The sequence below is a fragment of the Clarias gariepinus genome, chromosome 3 (assembly GCF_024256425.1).
Source record: "Clarias gariepinus isolate MV-2021 ecotype Netherlands chromosome 3, CGAR_prim_01v2, whole genome shotgun sequence".
Lineage (NCBI taxonomy): Eukaryota > Metazoa > Chordata > Actinopteri > Siluriformes > Clariidae > Clarias > Clarias gariepinus.
This window is the reverse complement of record NC_071102.1, coordinates 11024924-11040586: the sequence shown is the minus strand read 5'-3', so window position 1 is coordinate 11040586 and position 15663 is coordinate 11024924. Positions and strand designations below refer to the sequence as shown.

The 15663-nt window shown below is 37.9% G+C and overlaps 1 protein-coding gene across 10 annotated transcripts in view; it reads left to right on the top strand.

The window, feature by feature from the left end:
* Positions 1-15584, top strand: part of brsk2b (BR serine/threonine kinase 2b) — a 179590-nt gene extending 164006 nt beyond the window's left edge. For 8 of the 10 annotated variants that reach the window (XM_053492633.1, XM_053492632.1, XM_053492626.1 and 5 more), the window contains 3 exons: positions 1221-1401; positions 2013-2102; positions 13334-15584. In XM_053492633.1, the coding sequence (XP_053348608.1) occupies positions 1221-1401; positions 2013-2102; positions 13334-13527 (465 nt within the window). In that variant the 3' untranslated portion in view covers positions 13528-15584. The remainder of the gene's footprint in view (positions 1-1220; positions 1402-2012; positions 2103-13333) is intronic. The other 2 variants (XM_053492628.1, XM_053492627.1) reach the window with 2 other exon arrangements.
* Positions 15585-15663: the final 79 nt, after the last annotated feature.

Below are 15663 nucleotides of genomic sequence, written 5' to 3'. Positions count from 1 at the left end.
ACGACTGTGTGCTCCAAGTTGAATAAATTATAAGATGGGATTTTCTGGGGCCTCCAAGATTCATATTTTTTCAGAAGCTTAAATAGATTCGATTGGATCATTTAAAATTTATAATAACTTATATGCCTGTGGATCCTGGCTACTATCACAGGATCTGCGAATTTATTTTACGAGCTTATAAAAGCTGGATCATTTATACAGTACTTCATGATCTGAAGAAGTCTTTAACAGCATTAATATAAAATAGAACAGTACAGTGTATAGAGGGTCAACTAAACAACATGTGAATTTGTGTTTAAGGACTTAATTTTGAAATACACATAATGTATTGTAATGTTAATATACTAGAATACAGGACACATGTTTAAGTATCAGTGCCTTCAGAAATCAGATAGGACCTACAGAAAGTACAGTATATAAGATGTTATCACTCATACCGTGTGAATTTAAATTAATAATTTAGACACAATCATTTGCATAACAGGGGCATTGAACAATCTATCACAAATTGTAATGCATCAATTAGTTATTTTAATATGTCAGATCCCTAATTATAACCCAAGTCTTTATGAATAGAAATCTAATGCGTTCTGAATTGATAAGTGTCCAATTTTTTGCATATTAAACAAAGAACAAAGCCTCAACCAACCCCGTATATGTGATTTCTTTTTGTGTAAATATTTCTTTACATGGTTTAAATCATATAATCATAATTATTATATATATATAGAATTTAATCTTAAAAAATAGAATGGCTGGCTGGACATTTTTATGGTGTAGTGGTTAGCACTGTGGTCTCTCACCTCCAAGGTTAAGGGTTCGATTCCCGCCTCTGGGATTCGCGGATTTCCTCCGATGCTTGTGTATTTGGACTGGCACCCAGTTCAGGGTGTGTATCCTGCCTCGGATGCACCAAGTCTCCCGGGATAGGCTCCAAACCATCCTGTAACCCAGAACAGGATAAGTGGTATTGAGAGTGGGCGAGTGTATAATTATATATCTGTGTAATTATGGAGAGGTGTGTATTGTTTGGCCAGCAGTGGTCTCACACCCCCTCCACTTTCACATGCTCATTAGCAGATAAACACAGTGTCAAGACACTCAACATGCAGAAACCCAACAGCGTCCTGGCCGAGCCCACATAGCTGCATGGGCCACTAATGCACTGTTAATATCACCTTCTAAAACGCTTTTCCTTTCACTCCTTGTCCGCGTGTCAGATTCCCAGCCTCAGCCACAGCGTGGTTTCTCAGACGAGTTTCCGTGCGGAGTACAAGTCCACGGCCGGCCCCGCCGTCTTCCAGAAGCCCGTGAAGTTTCAGGTGGACATCACCTACACGGAGAGCACGTCGGCCACCAAGGAGAACGGCATCTACTCCGTCACCTTCACCCTGCTCTCAGGTAGCTACACATCACTTACTGTCGTTCTGGTTTTTATTTATCCTCTCTGTGTGATTCTCCTGTCTATTTCCTTCCCCTCTACCTCCCTCATCCTCCCTTTACTCGTGGAGATTAAAATAGCTGTGCCCCTCAGGGCTGCGCTGGCAAAGGTTCAAGTAAAAGACACTCTTTTTCCCTCCTGGCAATCACTTCCTATTTTCAGGCTGCAGAATTTCAAAGGACGATCCCCTCCCATCCCAATCTCTCTCTCTTTCTCTTTATTTTTTTTCTTTCCCTGAATTACATTATCTCAGCTTTAGACTAGAGACTGAGGGGAAATGTTGCCCTGCGAGCCGCTGTACTTAATGTGTGCATAAGAAACTGTGCCGCCGGGCATCACCCTGTAAAACGTACCGCGATCCCATTAGGCTTTATGAGGCTGTTGCTAAGGGGAATAAAGCTGACGCGCAACAGCATAAAATGTATACGTTCATTTAATTAGATGGAATTGTGCAGTCCATTACAAATATTTAATAAACCTAAAGTATTTTGTTTATTGCACACTTTATAGGTAAATAGCTTAAAGAAGAAAGTGTTTGTGTGTGTGTGTGTGTGTGTGTGTGTTCTGGCAGGTCCTAGTCGACGCTTCAAACGAGTTGTGGAGACAATTCAGGCTCAGCTGTTAAGTACGCACGACCAGCCTGCCGTCCAGCAGCTGTCTGGTGAGCAGAGAATCTGTCCGCCAACACACACCGCCACTGCTCTCTCTCTCTCTCTCTCTCTCTCTCTCTTTCTCTCGCTTTCTCTCTCTCCCCCTGTCCATCCTTATTTCTCTCTCTCTCTCTCTCTCTTTGCCTCTTTCTTTCCTGCTTTCCGACTCGGCATCGGCTGCATGCATGGCGTCCAGCCCACCATGCTCCAACACTTTAAACGCAGCACTTGCACTCCCCAAGGTCAAATAGGTGTTGGAAATGTTTTATGTATTAGAGATAGTTTCAAATGTATTCTAGTGTGTGTGTGTATTATTTAGTTTAGCTAACTTTACAGGTTACAATATACATACCCACAAAAGTAAAAAAAATATATATAACTACAGTATATAATGTTGACTAGACGTAAGTTAGAGAATTTTGTCATTTTTACAGCCATCTGCTTTTTGTACCAGGAATTGTGATTACTGTTTATTAAGTCTAAAGTGTATTAAGAGTCATATGTGGTCTTTTAAAGGTATTGTAGATGAGTATTGCTTTCTGGGCCAGAAACATTTTCAAGGTTATGTTAAGCATCCTTATGTACGATGCAGCTCTTAAACAGTTTTAAACATTGATACAGACTCCATCTTTATTGTTGCTGCTTTTGTCCTGGTTTTGAAATTATTTCTAATACAGAGTCGAGACAAACGCCTGTTTGACCTCTGCCGAGAGCACTGAACCGCACTTTAAACTCGTATTCATTCCCTTTCCTCTTTCTCTCTCTCTCGCTTTCTTTCTTTCTCTCTCTTTCCCATCTATCTATCAGACTCCCACATATGCACACACACTCATCAGCACATATTTGAAACATCTTTGAATATTTGCCTTCAATTTTTTAGAGACAGCTCATCCTGTGTCCTCACCAGGAAAGCCAAGTGTTTGTTTCTTTTTTAAGTTTTGAAAAGCCACATTGGTAGGATACACTCCGGGTCCACGTGGAGACGAAGAACAGATTAGAAAAGAGAGGGATTCCCCTTTGTTCTTTATCTCTCTCTCTCATCCCATGGCTGTGCTTGTGCTTGTGCCAAAACACCTGATAACAGCTCCCTCTAGTGGCCACAAGGGTTAAAATCAAAGCCTGATCAACATGCACGTGCAGTTCTCATAGTTTTTATGTAAGAAAGCTGCTTTTTTTTGCCAAATAACAAGAAATACGTTCTAGAGCGACCATCATTTCTTATTAGCAGAGATGGAAAAAAAACACTTCTTAAAGTCATCTATTTCTGGTTAGACTTACCTGACACCTCTATCAGCAGCTTCTCTGTCCTTAAAGTTTGATCAATTGCTCATTTAATCTCTTATTGTTGGCCAAAACAGGGTATTGGTGTGTATTTAAATTTTTTCATGTTATACATATAATACAGAAAAAGAAGCTACTTTTAAAATTTATGCAGCATGGAAGTGACCAATCCTGCTTTCCTAAAAAAATGTAAAAAAAAATTAGCGTTATACTGTCTCGCTTCAAACAATAATAATTTAAAATGCAAATTATTCATTTTTTTTAATCAGTATTAATATTTAATTTGCGTAAGCTTTTAGAAGCATAAGTTGCTTAAATAGTTTTTTGGTAAAAAGCTTAAAAAGCAAAAAATCTGAAATGCCCATAACTATGTCAAATTTATATTGCAATATCTTATAACTTAGCTTTTTTGAGTAATAGGCTTTTTTAGGTTTATGTCTGTTAATGTAAAATCTAAATTAGCCAAGTTTCATCCAAATGACGGATACGATCATTGAAAGATTCGAATTCAAACAAGTTACAGACACTTTTGTACATAAAAGGGCATGAAATCCTATTTAGCAAATGTGTTCCTTTTTATCTGATAAAAATATAATTGTATATGCATATTTACAAAAAAATTAAGCATGGATCGGATAAGAAGCATTATAAAAAACGGTGTTATATGATCCTATCTAAAAATTCACTTTTTTAGCACCAGTACCATGTTTTGGCCATGTACATAAAGATTAAAACATAATATTGAGGTGTGGCCTTTAAATGGAGGAAGATGTTATGAGGAATTCAGTCACTTCACCATCCTGCCAGTCTCTCCTCTGTCACCGTCACAGCCCTGCGCTTCACTTCACCACCCATTTATCTGAAAGCACATGTGCACATGATGTGATGGATGAATGGCATGTGAGCACTGGTAATCACAGAGCAGGACAGCAACATCAAGACGTGAAAGCCGAGACGAATCACATTTGATCCTGAAACAGTTCAGACGCAAACGAAATGACAGAGAGTGCACTTTCTTGATTTAACAGATTATTATAGTAGAATGTGCTGGAATTTTGAAGGTGCGACGGTGCAAGACCTGTGAGAGGAACGATGGTTACAGTGAAAATATTAGCCTTCTATTTTCAACATGTATCAGACAATGAGTCTGGGAAAGGAGTAGTAATAGTATACTAATAGGACTAGTACTCTTATTAATACAAATGATCACTTTACAATACTGCTGTTATGATACAATCTCATTTTAAAGTGTTATTACAAACTGCTTCTTTAAAATAGTTAGCTATGATTGCACCCTGCAGCTTTAAAAGGGTAATTTCATTATTACAGACCGCACCTTTAAAATAGTCATGTTATTATTACAGTTTATATCTTGTTGTTGTTAAAATTGCAAATTACCAGGGACATTCATGTCGAACCTTTTGCAAAATAACAGAACACAGCTATAAAAGCTACACTAATCCTAATACACTTGGTTAGTAACCTAGCAACACAGTGTACTGTAAGCATCTCTCCAATGATGGAAGCTTCAAAGCACTTTTTGTAAGTTGCTCTGGGTAAGAGCGTCTACCGAATGCTTAAATGTCAATGCGTTTTAATAATGATTGAATACCATCAAGGTAGAAAGTTCTCTCATTATGCTGGAGCCATGATCGGATTGTCCGTCTGAAACACTGGCCTCCCAGGAACCCAAATAGCCCAAACATGAGGATATGGCTTGAAGCGAGGTCAGGACTGAACGGGGGATGTGGTAATAACCGAGTTTCTGTAATGTGCAAGTACAGTTTTGTACAGTTTCCATGGACAGATGTGTCTCTTCCCCAAGTTTGTAACAAGTTGTTAATTGATTTTTAAGCATAAGGCATTTCACTCGCTAAATATTTATGGAAACGAGTGGACTCCGAGCCACCTTGGCCAGGATCAGCATATGGCCTTCTTTAAAGCGTTTAAACCATTCAAATGTTTTACACTCCGTACTGTAACAGTAAGTCTTCTGTAAATGTCTGAAGATGTCTTAATTTAGGAGAAATTACTTACATTATGCCTTAATCAGGAGAAATGTCATTACAAGTCCCGGTTTGACTTGAACACCTTTTATATAACTTCAAGACCTATACTCTTATGATTCCCCATGGTGGACAAAGTACAAAAATTCAGTACTTGCTGGATAATATATATATATATATATATATATATATATATATATATATATATATATATTATAAAATATTACTTCAGTAAAAGTAGCAGTCCTTTGTTTATCTGTTTCAGTTTCTGTAAAAGTCCTTTCCTTCAAATGTACTTGGTAGCAAAAGCAGTGAGCTTGCATTAAATATAGCCTTAACTTAATATTGACAGTATTTAAATCTCTCTCTCTCTCCGATGAGGATTAAGCATTAATAGCCCACATTAGCTCTTAGTGCTTCCTCAACTGTAACTTGAATTTAGAAATGCAATTATTTCATTGGGCTGTGTCAAATAAAACAGACTTTCCATCTGTGGGTTGTCAGTGCTGGCAGTGGAAGCGCTGGTTTCAATTTGGTTGCTGTCTGTGGCTATCTCCGCTTCTGCCATTTCAAACACCTGCTACATGACGGGCCATGTCAGGGTGGGAAGGCAAATGATTGTGCGCCGTCAGTTATGTATAATGGTGTTCGATTGGGGAAAGTGGATTGAAAACATCTAACTGAAGGACCAGAGAGAATCAGGTGCAGATGGTGACGGATGATCAGGCCGGTAATTAGTATACTGGTGATGCTGAATGCTGACTGGTTGGAACAGACGAGAGGGGAAATGAGGTTGCTGCTGAGATTTTTATCGTTAGGCACTTTGCAGCCTATCACATTTCTTCCTATTTCTATCATTTAATCTAATATATGCATTTTTCGATTTTAGAGTCAGTTTGGCGATACATGAATTTCGAAAGACACGAAAAAAAATAACGTTATGTAATAGAAAAAATTTTTCCCCACATCTTTAACCACTAAGAGAAGTTTGATATACGCCACATATTATTACGTATTACTATTAGACGTATTATTATGTTATTATAACATCTATCATTGGTCCGATAGGCAAAAACCTTTAAAAGAGTATTACAAACTGCAGCTTTAGAGGAATAATCTTTTTTATTATTTTTTTCATAATAGTAAAAAAAGTTCATTAAACAAAATCTGTTCTTATGATGAACTGCACCTTCAAGACAGTGCTGTTAGTATTACAAAGTAAACCTTTTAAACTAATCTTGCTATTATTACAGATTCCATCTTTAAAATGACTGCTGTTATTTTTCTGTAATTAATTTTAAGTAGTGTGAAGAAGCTCAGAGCTTTATCGCCATGTCGTATTAGTATTATTATGTTATTATAACATCTATCACATAAACGTCCCAGGAGTGGTAAGAAGTTCCTCTATTTTAGATTGAATGGAGCACGTTTGTTATTAAAAGCCATATATTGATAATGCCTTAATACGAGCACTTTATATGTGCATGCTTTACTTTCACTCACATTCATGAAAGTTTAAAGTCTCCCATCGAAAGGAGTTTCGGCACTCATGCATACTTTATGGTGTTTTTCTGCCCGAGTTTAATTCTTGCATCATTTTGCTCTAAGGTGCCGTGTGCAGGTTCTGTGTCTGAGCCCAAAGAGCTCAACTAGGCCTTCTATCATTGGAAGAACTGTCTGCCTTTTTGATCAGAAATCTCAGAATACTATGATTTAAGAAAATAATCCTGATCCCCTATTTGAGTTTATCCGGAGTATTTTGGCTTATTTGTGTGCTTTTATCCCGTGCTGATGGCTGAGTTGCTGTCTCTTTCATGCCCCGCTGCACGGATTCAAACACCCTTTGGAGGTGTGACCTATTTAACCCCTTAACTAGCAGCTCGTTAGATAAACCAGTGCCGCACTATTTAAATTGTACTCTTTTAGAGCCTTGTTTTCGCTATGAATATTTAAATATCCTGCATCCAGCACTTGCATTATGCAAGGAATATAAATAATCCCTGCACATTCTATTATTTAAGGTGTACTTGCTATAATCAGCTAGATTATCAAGAGTTCACTGAATATGACTTGTCAAAGCTCCAGTTTTAAAGATTCAAAAGGCCTTGTGTAATAAACATATCTTTAAATTGCATGCAATAACTAGAGAGGTACACGAATAATTAAAATGTGAGTGGTGCTAGCTGTTGCAAAACAGTGGAGTCATGTTAGCAACATGCATAAACACTGGCATCATGTAAGCGACATTCTATTGATGTTGCTAGGGGGAGTGGCTTATGAGCATCATGATAAATGCAAAAGACTGATTGGTTGCCTGAGTTAGATGAGCCCTCCCCTGTGTCTCTATGACAATGGGATCCACAGTTAGGTTCATTTTCGAAGTTCCTATAAAAGTTACAATTATATGTTAACTGCCCCCTAGTGGGGCATTTTTCCGGCCACCCATTAGAAAAGTCACGTCAAGCCTCCTATTCCACCCTTGTGCGGGGTGTGTTCTGACACAGCATGCAAGCCTCTTCAAATGTGGTAAATTTGAGATTTCTATTCAAATTGCATCATTGAGGCTACTGGATTGTAACTTCTCCATCTATAATGGCTTAGCCGTGCTACTGTACATAATCTTAATAATACATTAGCATCCTCCTTTCAATATGAGGGCGAGTTTAAAATCATCCGTACTTTCCATTTAAGGCTACCGTCTTGCCAGTCACTGCTGTGTAGGTGTGAAAAGTCTTATATCGGTTTATGTGTTACCGCGGTATGAGCAAAAATGAATTCATCACTACGAGTCTGAAAGAAAACAGAAGAGTATGGAACAGAAACATCCTCAATCGCTAACAAGAAAGTTCAAAAGTCAACGATCAGCTCGAAAATTCTACAATGCTTACAGTTTTTTGGAATTTTCAAGGGCCAGAAGTATTGGAACATTATCAGGAAAAGGAGGTTCAACAATCAACAGTGCTCGTTACAGCGTGATGCTTATTGAAGAGCTGAAGCCTAAACTTCCGATTATTAAACGCACAGGACCGCTATGCAAGGACATTGTGATTTTGCTTGACAGTGCACGCCCACACACTTCTGCAAAAACATGTTTAAAGTTATTAAAGCATCCGACATATAGTCCTGATCTCGCTCCGTCTTACTGTCACCAGTTTGGTCCCCTGAAGGAATTGCCCTTCAAGAACGAAGATTCACTTCTGATGAAGAAAAGAAGACGGCGGTGCATTCGTGGTTCTCAGCTCTAAACATTTTTAATGAAAGAATGCGAAATACTTGCCAGATGGACGAAGTGTAATGAAGAGCTAAGGGATAATGTTGAAATATGATGTATTTGTCCTTTCTAGAATTTAATACAAAATTTATTCTGCTGCCAGAGTGCAGATTCATTTATTTTTAAATATTATTATTTGGGGGGGATTTTTCCTGATTTAACATGAATTCAGTAGTAAACATTTCTCTCCCATCATTAGGGCACTTCAACAACTTCCAATCGGGGGGGGGGGGGCTCATGGGCAAAGACAATCACATGTTTTCTCAGAACCATGTGACGTCAGCCAACGCGTCTTTTTTCGAACTGCTCACCCACTAACCATTGGAGTGGATTTCCATTGGAAATTTTTGGCTCACCCTTGTATAAAGAGAAAGGTACAAGTAAAAAGTTTGGATTGTTATAGGCTGCTTTGTGTCACAGCACTTTGTTCAGAGGAAATGGTCAAAATTCTCTCAGTGGCAGAGGGAAGTGGCGGAAAAGACTGCAGGTCAGAATCATCAGCAAGAACAAAAATCGGATACAGGATACAAAGACAAGTGCTGCAATTGAAGCAATCTTCTTAAGTGCTTGCTCTTTTATAATTTAAAGGCAGAAGACAGACAGAGAGAGAAAGAGAGAGATACGACTTTTATATCTATGTGTTTATATGTTACTCTATATGTGCCTAGGTTACTTTTTGTCCTTATAGATACGCATCTCCACAAATCAAGACTTATTTCTAAATGATCACCTTTGTCCTATTCTTACATTTCGTTTATCCTGATGGGAGTGGTCTCTTTTAACATGACCCCGCCCCCATTCACATGCACAAGGGCTTACTGAATGATTCAATGAGTATAACATATATGTAAATCACATGACCTGCACCTGCCTGTTCTGATGGCTTAATGTGGCCTGATTCTTTACAAAGACTGTGTTTTTTTTTTTTCCTTTTAATTTGTCCCGGTTTGTACTTTCCTTGAGCAGTTTGACAGCAAAATGAGAACATTTTTTTTCCAGTTTTGAGAAAAGTTAGCTTTTAGGTCAAATGAAGCAGAAAGTTTTAGAAGCCGATAGAGAATATTTTATGCATGAGTCACAAGGGTGCTAAAAAGCGCTTTCCACACACAGCATGTGGGTCTCGTGTCTTTTGTACATAAATCGCTCATGCTGTGTTGTAATGGTGTCTTTCTGATTTACACCACAATGCGTACGTTACATTCCTGACCACCCCTAACCCTGAATAGTTTTAAGCACTAAAACTATTAAACTAATCAAGTAAGGGTAGCTGTACTTCAAACTAATATTACTCAAGTACAAGTAAAACATAGTCATCAACAATAGTAAAGAAGTATTTGGTGATAAGATACCTGTTTCACCGTGATGTCTGATTTATATAATTTTTTTTTTTAGAAATTATGTAAGCAGCCAGACAAAATTATGAAATAATGTACAAATTCTGACATTTCCAAATAATTAAAGAAATAAATACATTTAATAAAATAAATTAATAAAACTAAATATCTTTACAAAGATATCTAATCTCCCTTTTTTTACAATATAAACCTTTTAAAACAAATACCCACTGTACAGTAGGTAACATATGTATGTTTGAAGTGTAAACTATTTCCAGTGTAAGATGTACTGTATATGCAGTTGCCCTCCAAAAGACTCAGCAGAAAATAACATTAAAACATGTACAAGAGCCATTCTTTACCGTAAAGAATCGTTCTTTCTTTAACGTGACTCAGAAGCAAGAGTAGTCTTGGAGAGTAAGTCTTCTATTCCGAGTCGTTCGTTCCTTTGTCACATGACTCCTATAGATGCTATGTGGTGCAATAGTACGACTCAGTGCAATAAAACGACTCAGACTGGAAGATACGAGAGATGAGCTACTCATTCTGTTTATTATAATATGTCCTTAGCTGCATTGTAATATATTTTTTTTACTGGAACTATATCCAAAATGTGTGTACGTAGATGTATTGGTGGTCTTTTTTATTGAAAACGCAACATTTTATTTTATTTCTGATCAAAAGAACCAAATGAACTAAATGACTTAAAAAAAGATTTCTTTATTTTGATGAACGAGATACAAAGAACCAAGTCACTAATATTATTCTAACTTCCCATCACTATCTACCACGGCTGAAGTTTTTTTTTCTTTTTTTTTCTTTCCGCTAAGCAGCGTTTGTGTGGTCATTTGACTCCATGTGGATATTGTTATTGCGGCTGATCGGTTAAACGGAGTCATGTGATTATTGTTGCTATGTCTGATTGGTGAAACACAGTCACGTAGTAGATCCACCGGCTGCATTTCTCTGGCAAAAACAAAGAATATCTAATGTGTAGAATAAATGGTTAGAAAAGTAAGAAAAGTAATGGTTAGAGTCGAGTGTAGACGAATGTAGCGGAGTAAGAGGAGCGTTTCTTTTTCACAAATCTACTCAAGTTAAAGTAAAAAGTCTGCTGCAGTAAAACTACTTATAGAAGTACACTTTTTTCCAAAACGTTACTGTAAGTAAATGTAACTCGTTATTACCCACCTCTGGTCTTAAGTATAACATGGTGTCTCCACAACATCCAAAGCTCATAATGTCACTTTTTCACAGAACGTAGAGGTTGGAGTAACTGCAGTAGCACGGTATAAATCTCCTTTTTCCGTGGCTTTAACATTTTCTTTAAATCCATTAAGCTATTTAGATCACTCAGCAGCAGTCACTGTGTAGTAGGGCTGTGTATTGGCAAGGGCCTCACGATACGATACGTATCACGATACACGGGTCACGATACGATAAATCACGATATATTGCGATACAATACATATTGTGATATATTGCAATAGTTTGTACTAGTATGTGTACTCCCTGGTATCGTATTGAAACCGAAGTGCAGCCACACGTCAGCCCTAAAAGCTGGAGGCGTTTTTATATTTTCCGCCATGCTCACTCATGTCTTGCTTACTTACTTGTTCTGATACCGTACTGCTTAGTGTTTTGTTGATAGCGAGTTAGCGACATCTATTGGAGCGGAGGAGGAGTTTTTTTGGCACAACTTGTATCGATACTTGAGGTTTGACTATCGATACACTATCGTAAAAAAAATTATCGCGATAGTTTGATGTATCGATATTTTTGCACAGCCCTACTGTGTAGCACAGGAAGTGTCTTCGCTTCAGTGATCATGTGACAGAAATAAACAATGCGACTGGCTAGTCATAACATGTCGATGCTTTAGCTTGAAAATCAAATGAAAATGAGTAAAAGCCCTATAATGGAGTCTAATATGTTTTGCTGTCAATCTGGTCAATTGGAAAGTATTAGGTTGGACCCGCAGCAATGGACGTCCACTTAAAGTGATTCTCAAGGGATTTTTAACTAAACCTTGAACTTCTGCATCTAACTCTTGAACTTCCTCTGTATGGATGGTTTTCGTATTCCGTTGGACAGTTTGTCTGACCATGCCTCCCTACGAAGGAAAGAAAATCCTGTTTATTTGAGACTTGCTTATGATTAAAGATGGGTTTGTGGTAAAATCTGGGTATCGGTTGATTTGGATGTCCGATTTTTGCTGATCAAGCGTCTCTAATCCATTTTATTTAACTCAAGTGTGACATTTAGCTGATTAACATTTTGTTCACATTATGCACTGAATGAAACCTCATGTGCTAATTAATTAGGAAAGTAATGAATCTAGCAAACCTCAACATATTCTACTCAGCTATAAATAATCAGTGCTTTACATAATTATCTTTTCTCTATCTTGTTAAGGTAATAAAACAAAATAAAAAAAAACATGCTAGTGAGAAACTGCATAAAAAGAATTAAAAAGTATTTTATTTTATCCTGACACAGAAAACTCACTTAAACTCATCGTCATCTATACCATTTTATCCTGGATACATGGTCGCAGTGGGACTGGACCCTATTCCATGAGACTTGGGGCATGAGACGGGGTACATCCTGTATGGGGTGCCAGTCTATCACAGACTCACTTAAACATGCTTTTAAATCACTTAATGTGTTTAGTGTAAGAGGTTTGCCTGGTTTGATCCTAAGCTTAGTTTGCGTGTGGTGAGTGGTGTGGCATGGTTTATAAAAGACATCCTGGTAGGTGCTGGTTATCTTAAATTGCCCCCAGGTCTGCGTGACCGTGACACTCTCTTTCTGTGCACTCATTTACAATACATGGATTGAAAGACCAAACATGTTCTTTTTCTTTTTTAGTGAAAAGTGTCAGTACAGAACAGATCTAGTCATACTATGCACTGCATATGCATCGGGTTCGGGAGTAGGCTGAAAAATCAGCAAAGGTAACGTGCATGACCAATAATGCACCTGCAATAAAAAAATATAAAAAAACTAGAAAAGTGAGGGGGAAAACCTGCTCTGAGAACTTTATATCCCGGGTCCTACAGTAAACGTCAACATGAATCGTTAAGATGCCATTTATTATCATTCCATCCAGACAAGATGAAATGGGTGACTGTTTAAAGCCTCGTGACATATTTCAGTTTTGTGTAATGATGAGACTGTGATTATACATTGTGTGTGTGTGTGTGTGAGAGAGAGAGAATGACAAGGCTTACAGTAACATTTCTCATTTATCTTGTCTTTTCACTCTCATTGTGTCCTCCTTGTGATCCACATTGTTCATTTGTTTGTTCTCTCTCTCTGTCGTTCTTCTCTTCCCGGTGTGTACCCAGGCAGCCCATTGACTAGCTTCTTTGACGTAATTAAACAGCTCTTTTCAGACGAGAAGTCGGGGCAGGTGTCGCAGCCCCCCGGCACGCCCAAGCACGGTGCCGGCGCCAAGAAACACGAGTCCGACTCTAATGCCTCCAAGAGCAAAGACAAACCCAAGGTGGCACCTTCAGTCGGGACACAGGAGCAGCCTTAAAAACCAAGAGCGTTAGTACATGACTAGATTTATTTAATTTTTTTAAAATCTAGTCCACTTATTAACTTAGAAATAAATCTCAGTCGAACCCCTCGGTAAACTCTTGTATCTCGGGACGATTCCTGCAGTAGAACATCAACACCAGACACATTGAGACGGATGTTCTTGGTTTCTTTGCCGAAATGTCTTGCATTGCATTTCATGTTTTGCTCTGTGTCTTTTTGTCCGGTTCATTTTGTGATGCCCTTTTGCACATTTTCTGCTGCCAGGGATTATCCAGAAAACGTGTTAGAACCCGACTGCTGCTCTCGCATGAGCTTCGTGTACAGTATGTTGACGGAAGGCACATTATACAGCAAGTACAAGCTACGGACATGGAGGCTCCTCAACACCGACTCACAAAGACCACCGCGACTTATTCACCCTTCACCTTCTTCTCTCTCATTTAGAGCCACATCTGTCTGAAGAATTACAAATCCTATTTTAGGACATTTACATGACCTTTAATCTCTGTCCCACTGTTGGCGATACCTTATCCCTGTTACACTCTCTCTCACACACACACACCCCAGATGCATTGAGATGAAGAAGCTGCCAGTGAAGTGGATGTCAAGGCGTTTGAGGAGCAGCCTGCACGGACTCTCGGTGGATTGTAATTCTTTTTTTTTTTTTTTTTTCCGTTGTAGTGTTTCTTTACGAATGACAGAATCAAACTATTTTATGAACTCTGTGTTATTGCTGTACAAGATTTTGAAATCTTATTTGGAAAATTACTATGACCCGAGCCTATTCCGAGGTGCTTTGGGATGGGATAAGAAAGGGGGAAATGTTTCACTAAATGCTCTATTCTCTTGTACAGCCTGTATATGTTTATTACGTAAACCTCGTCTAGTCGTGATTCTGCTTGATCTGATTGTGTTGCCATGTTTTGTTCAGTTTTCTTCTTTTTTTGTCCTCCATGTAGTGATGAACTATTTTGTCACCTTTGAATGAAACGATGCATAATTTATTTAATTTTGATGTCAATTTTGCATTTTTGAAGAAAAAAAAACTATAAAAAAAACAAAAACTTTTTGGAGAAGCATCTGCAGGATTCAGAGAACTTTGGCCATAATTGTGTATAATTTTATAACTTATTTATCATCCTGTTTTATTTGTTCTTGTTCTTATTGTTTATTAATTTATGCAGCTGGGACTATTTATAAAACCAAATTTGGGTAGTTTAGTGTTCGTATCAGAGCTATTTGTCAAATTGTTTGCATTTTTTTTTTTTTTTTTACTTTGTCATTTCTTGTTTGTTAAGACTCATCAGAATTTTTGTGAACAAAGCACTCTTTCTTTTCTGGTTTTGAGCAGAAAAAGAGCTTGTAGTATATGTTAAATTATTTACCAGTAATTTAAGAATGTAGACTAGCCTCTACTCGGGACGGGGCGGGTATAACGTTATGAACTCTTGCTATTTGTCACTTTTTAAATCTCATAGTGTGTGTATAAACAGGTCAAAACACTTGAACCATGTGATGTAAATAGATTACTTTGCCAATGAGTTTCTTAAGGCACCAAGGGGATCGTCCTGCTCATGGCTATGTTCTCGTATTTGCCGTTTGCATGTCAGACATCCGGCTTTTCTCTGCATGATGATGATGTATATGTTCAATTTGCCCTCTCTTGTGCTTTCCCCCCCTTCTTTCTTCCCCATTTTTTCCCCCAAATGACTGAATAGTTTTTTTTTTCCCCTTCCTCACTTTTCTGTTTTTATGTTCATGCCTCATTCCCTACTTGTCCTTTAGTATTTTTCTTTTCGTCCCTTCTGTTCTGTACGGTTTTCTCTGAGAGGGTGTGCTACAACCCACCTTGTTGCAGGTGCATATCCACAACACAGCAGAATTCAGATAGAGAAATAAACTAAGCAATACCTATTCTTATCCTTCCTATTTTCTACTTTGAGGGAAAAGATAAGCTGGAATACTGATTGATTAATATGAGCAGGTGAAAGAAAAAAAATACCCACAATGTATCCCCTTGTAACTACTGTGAATGAATTCAGTGCAAACAGAAATAAATCCGTTGGATTCTTTGGATTTGTGCATCAGTTCTGAACATATACTGTACAGAGCAGCTCTGTGAACACTTGTT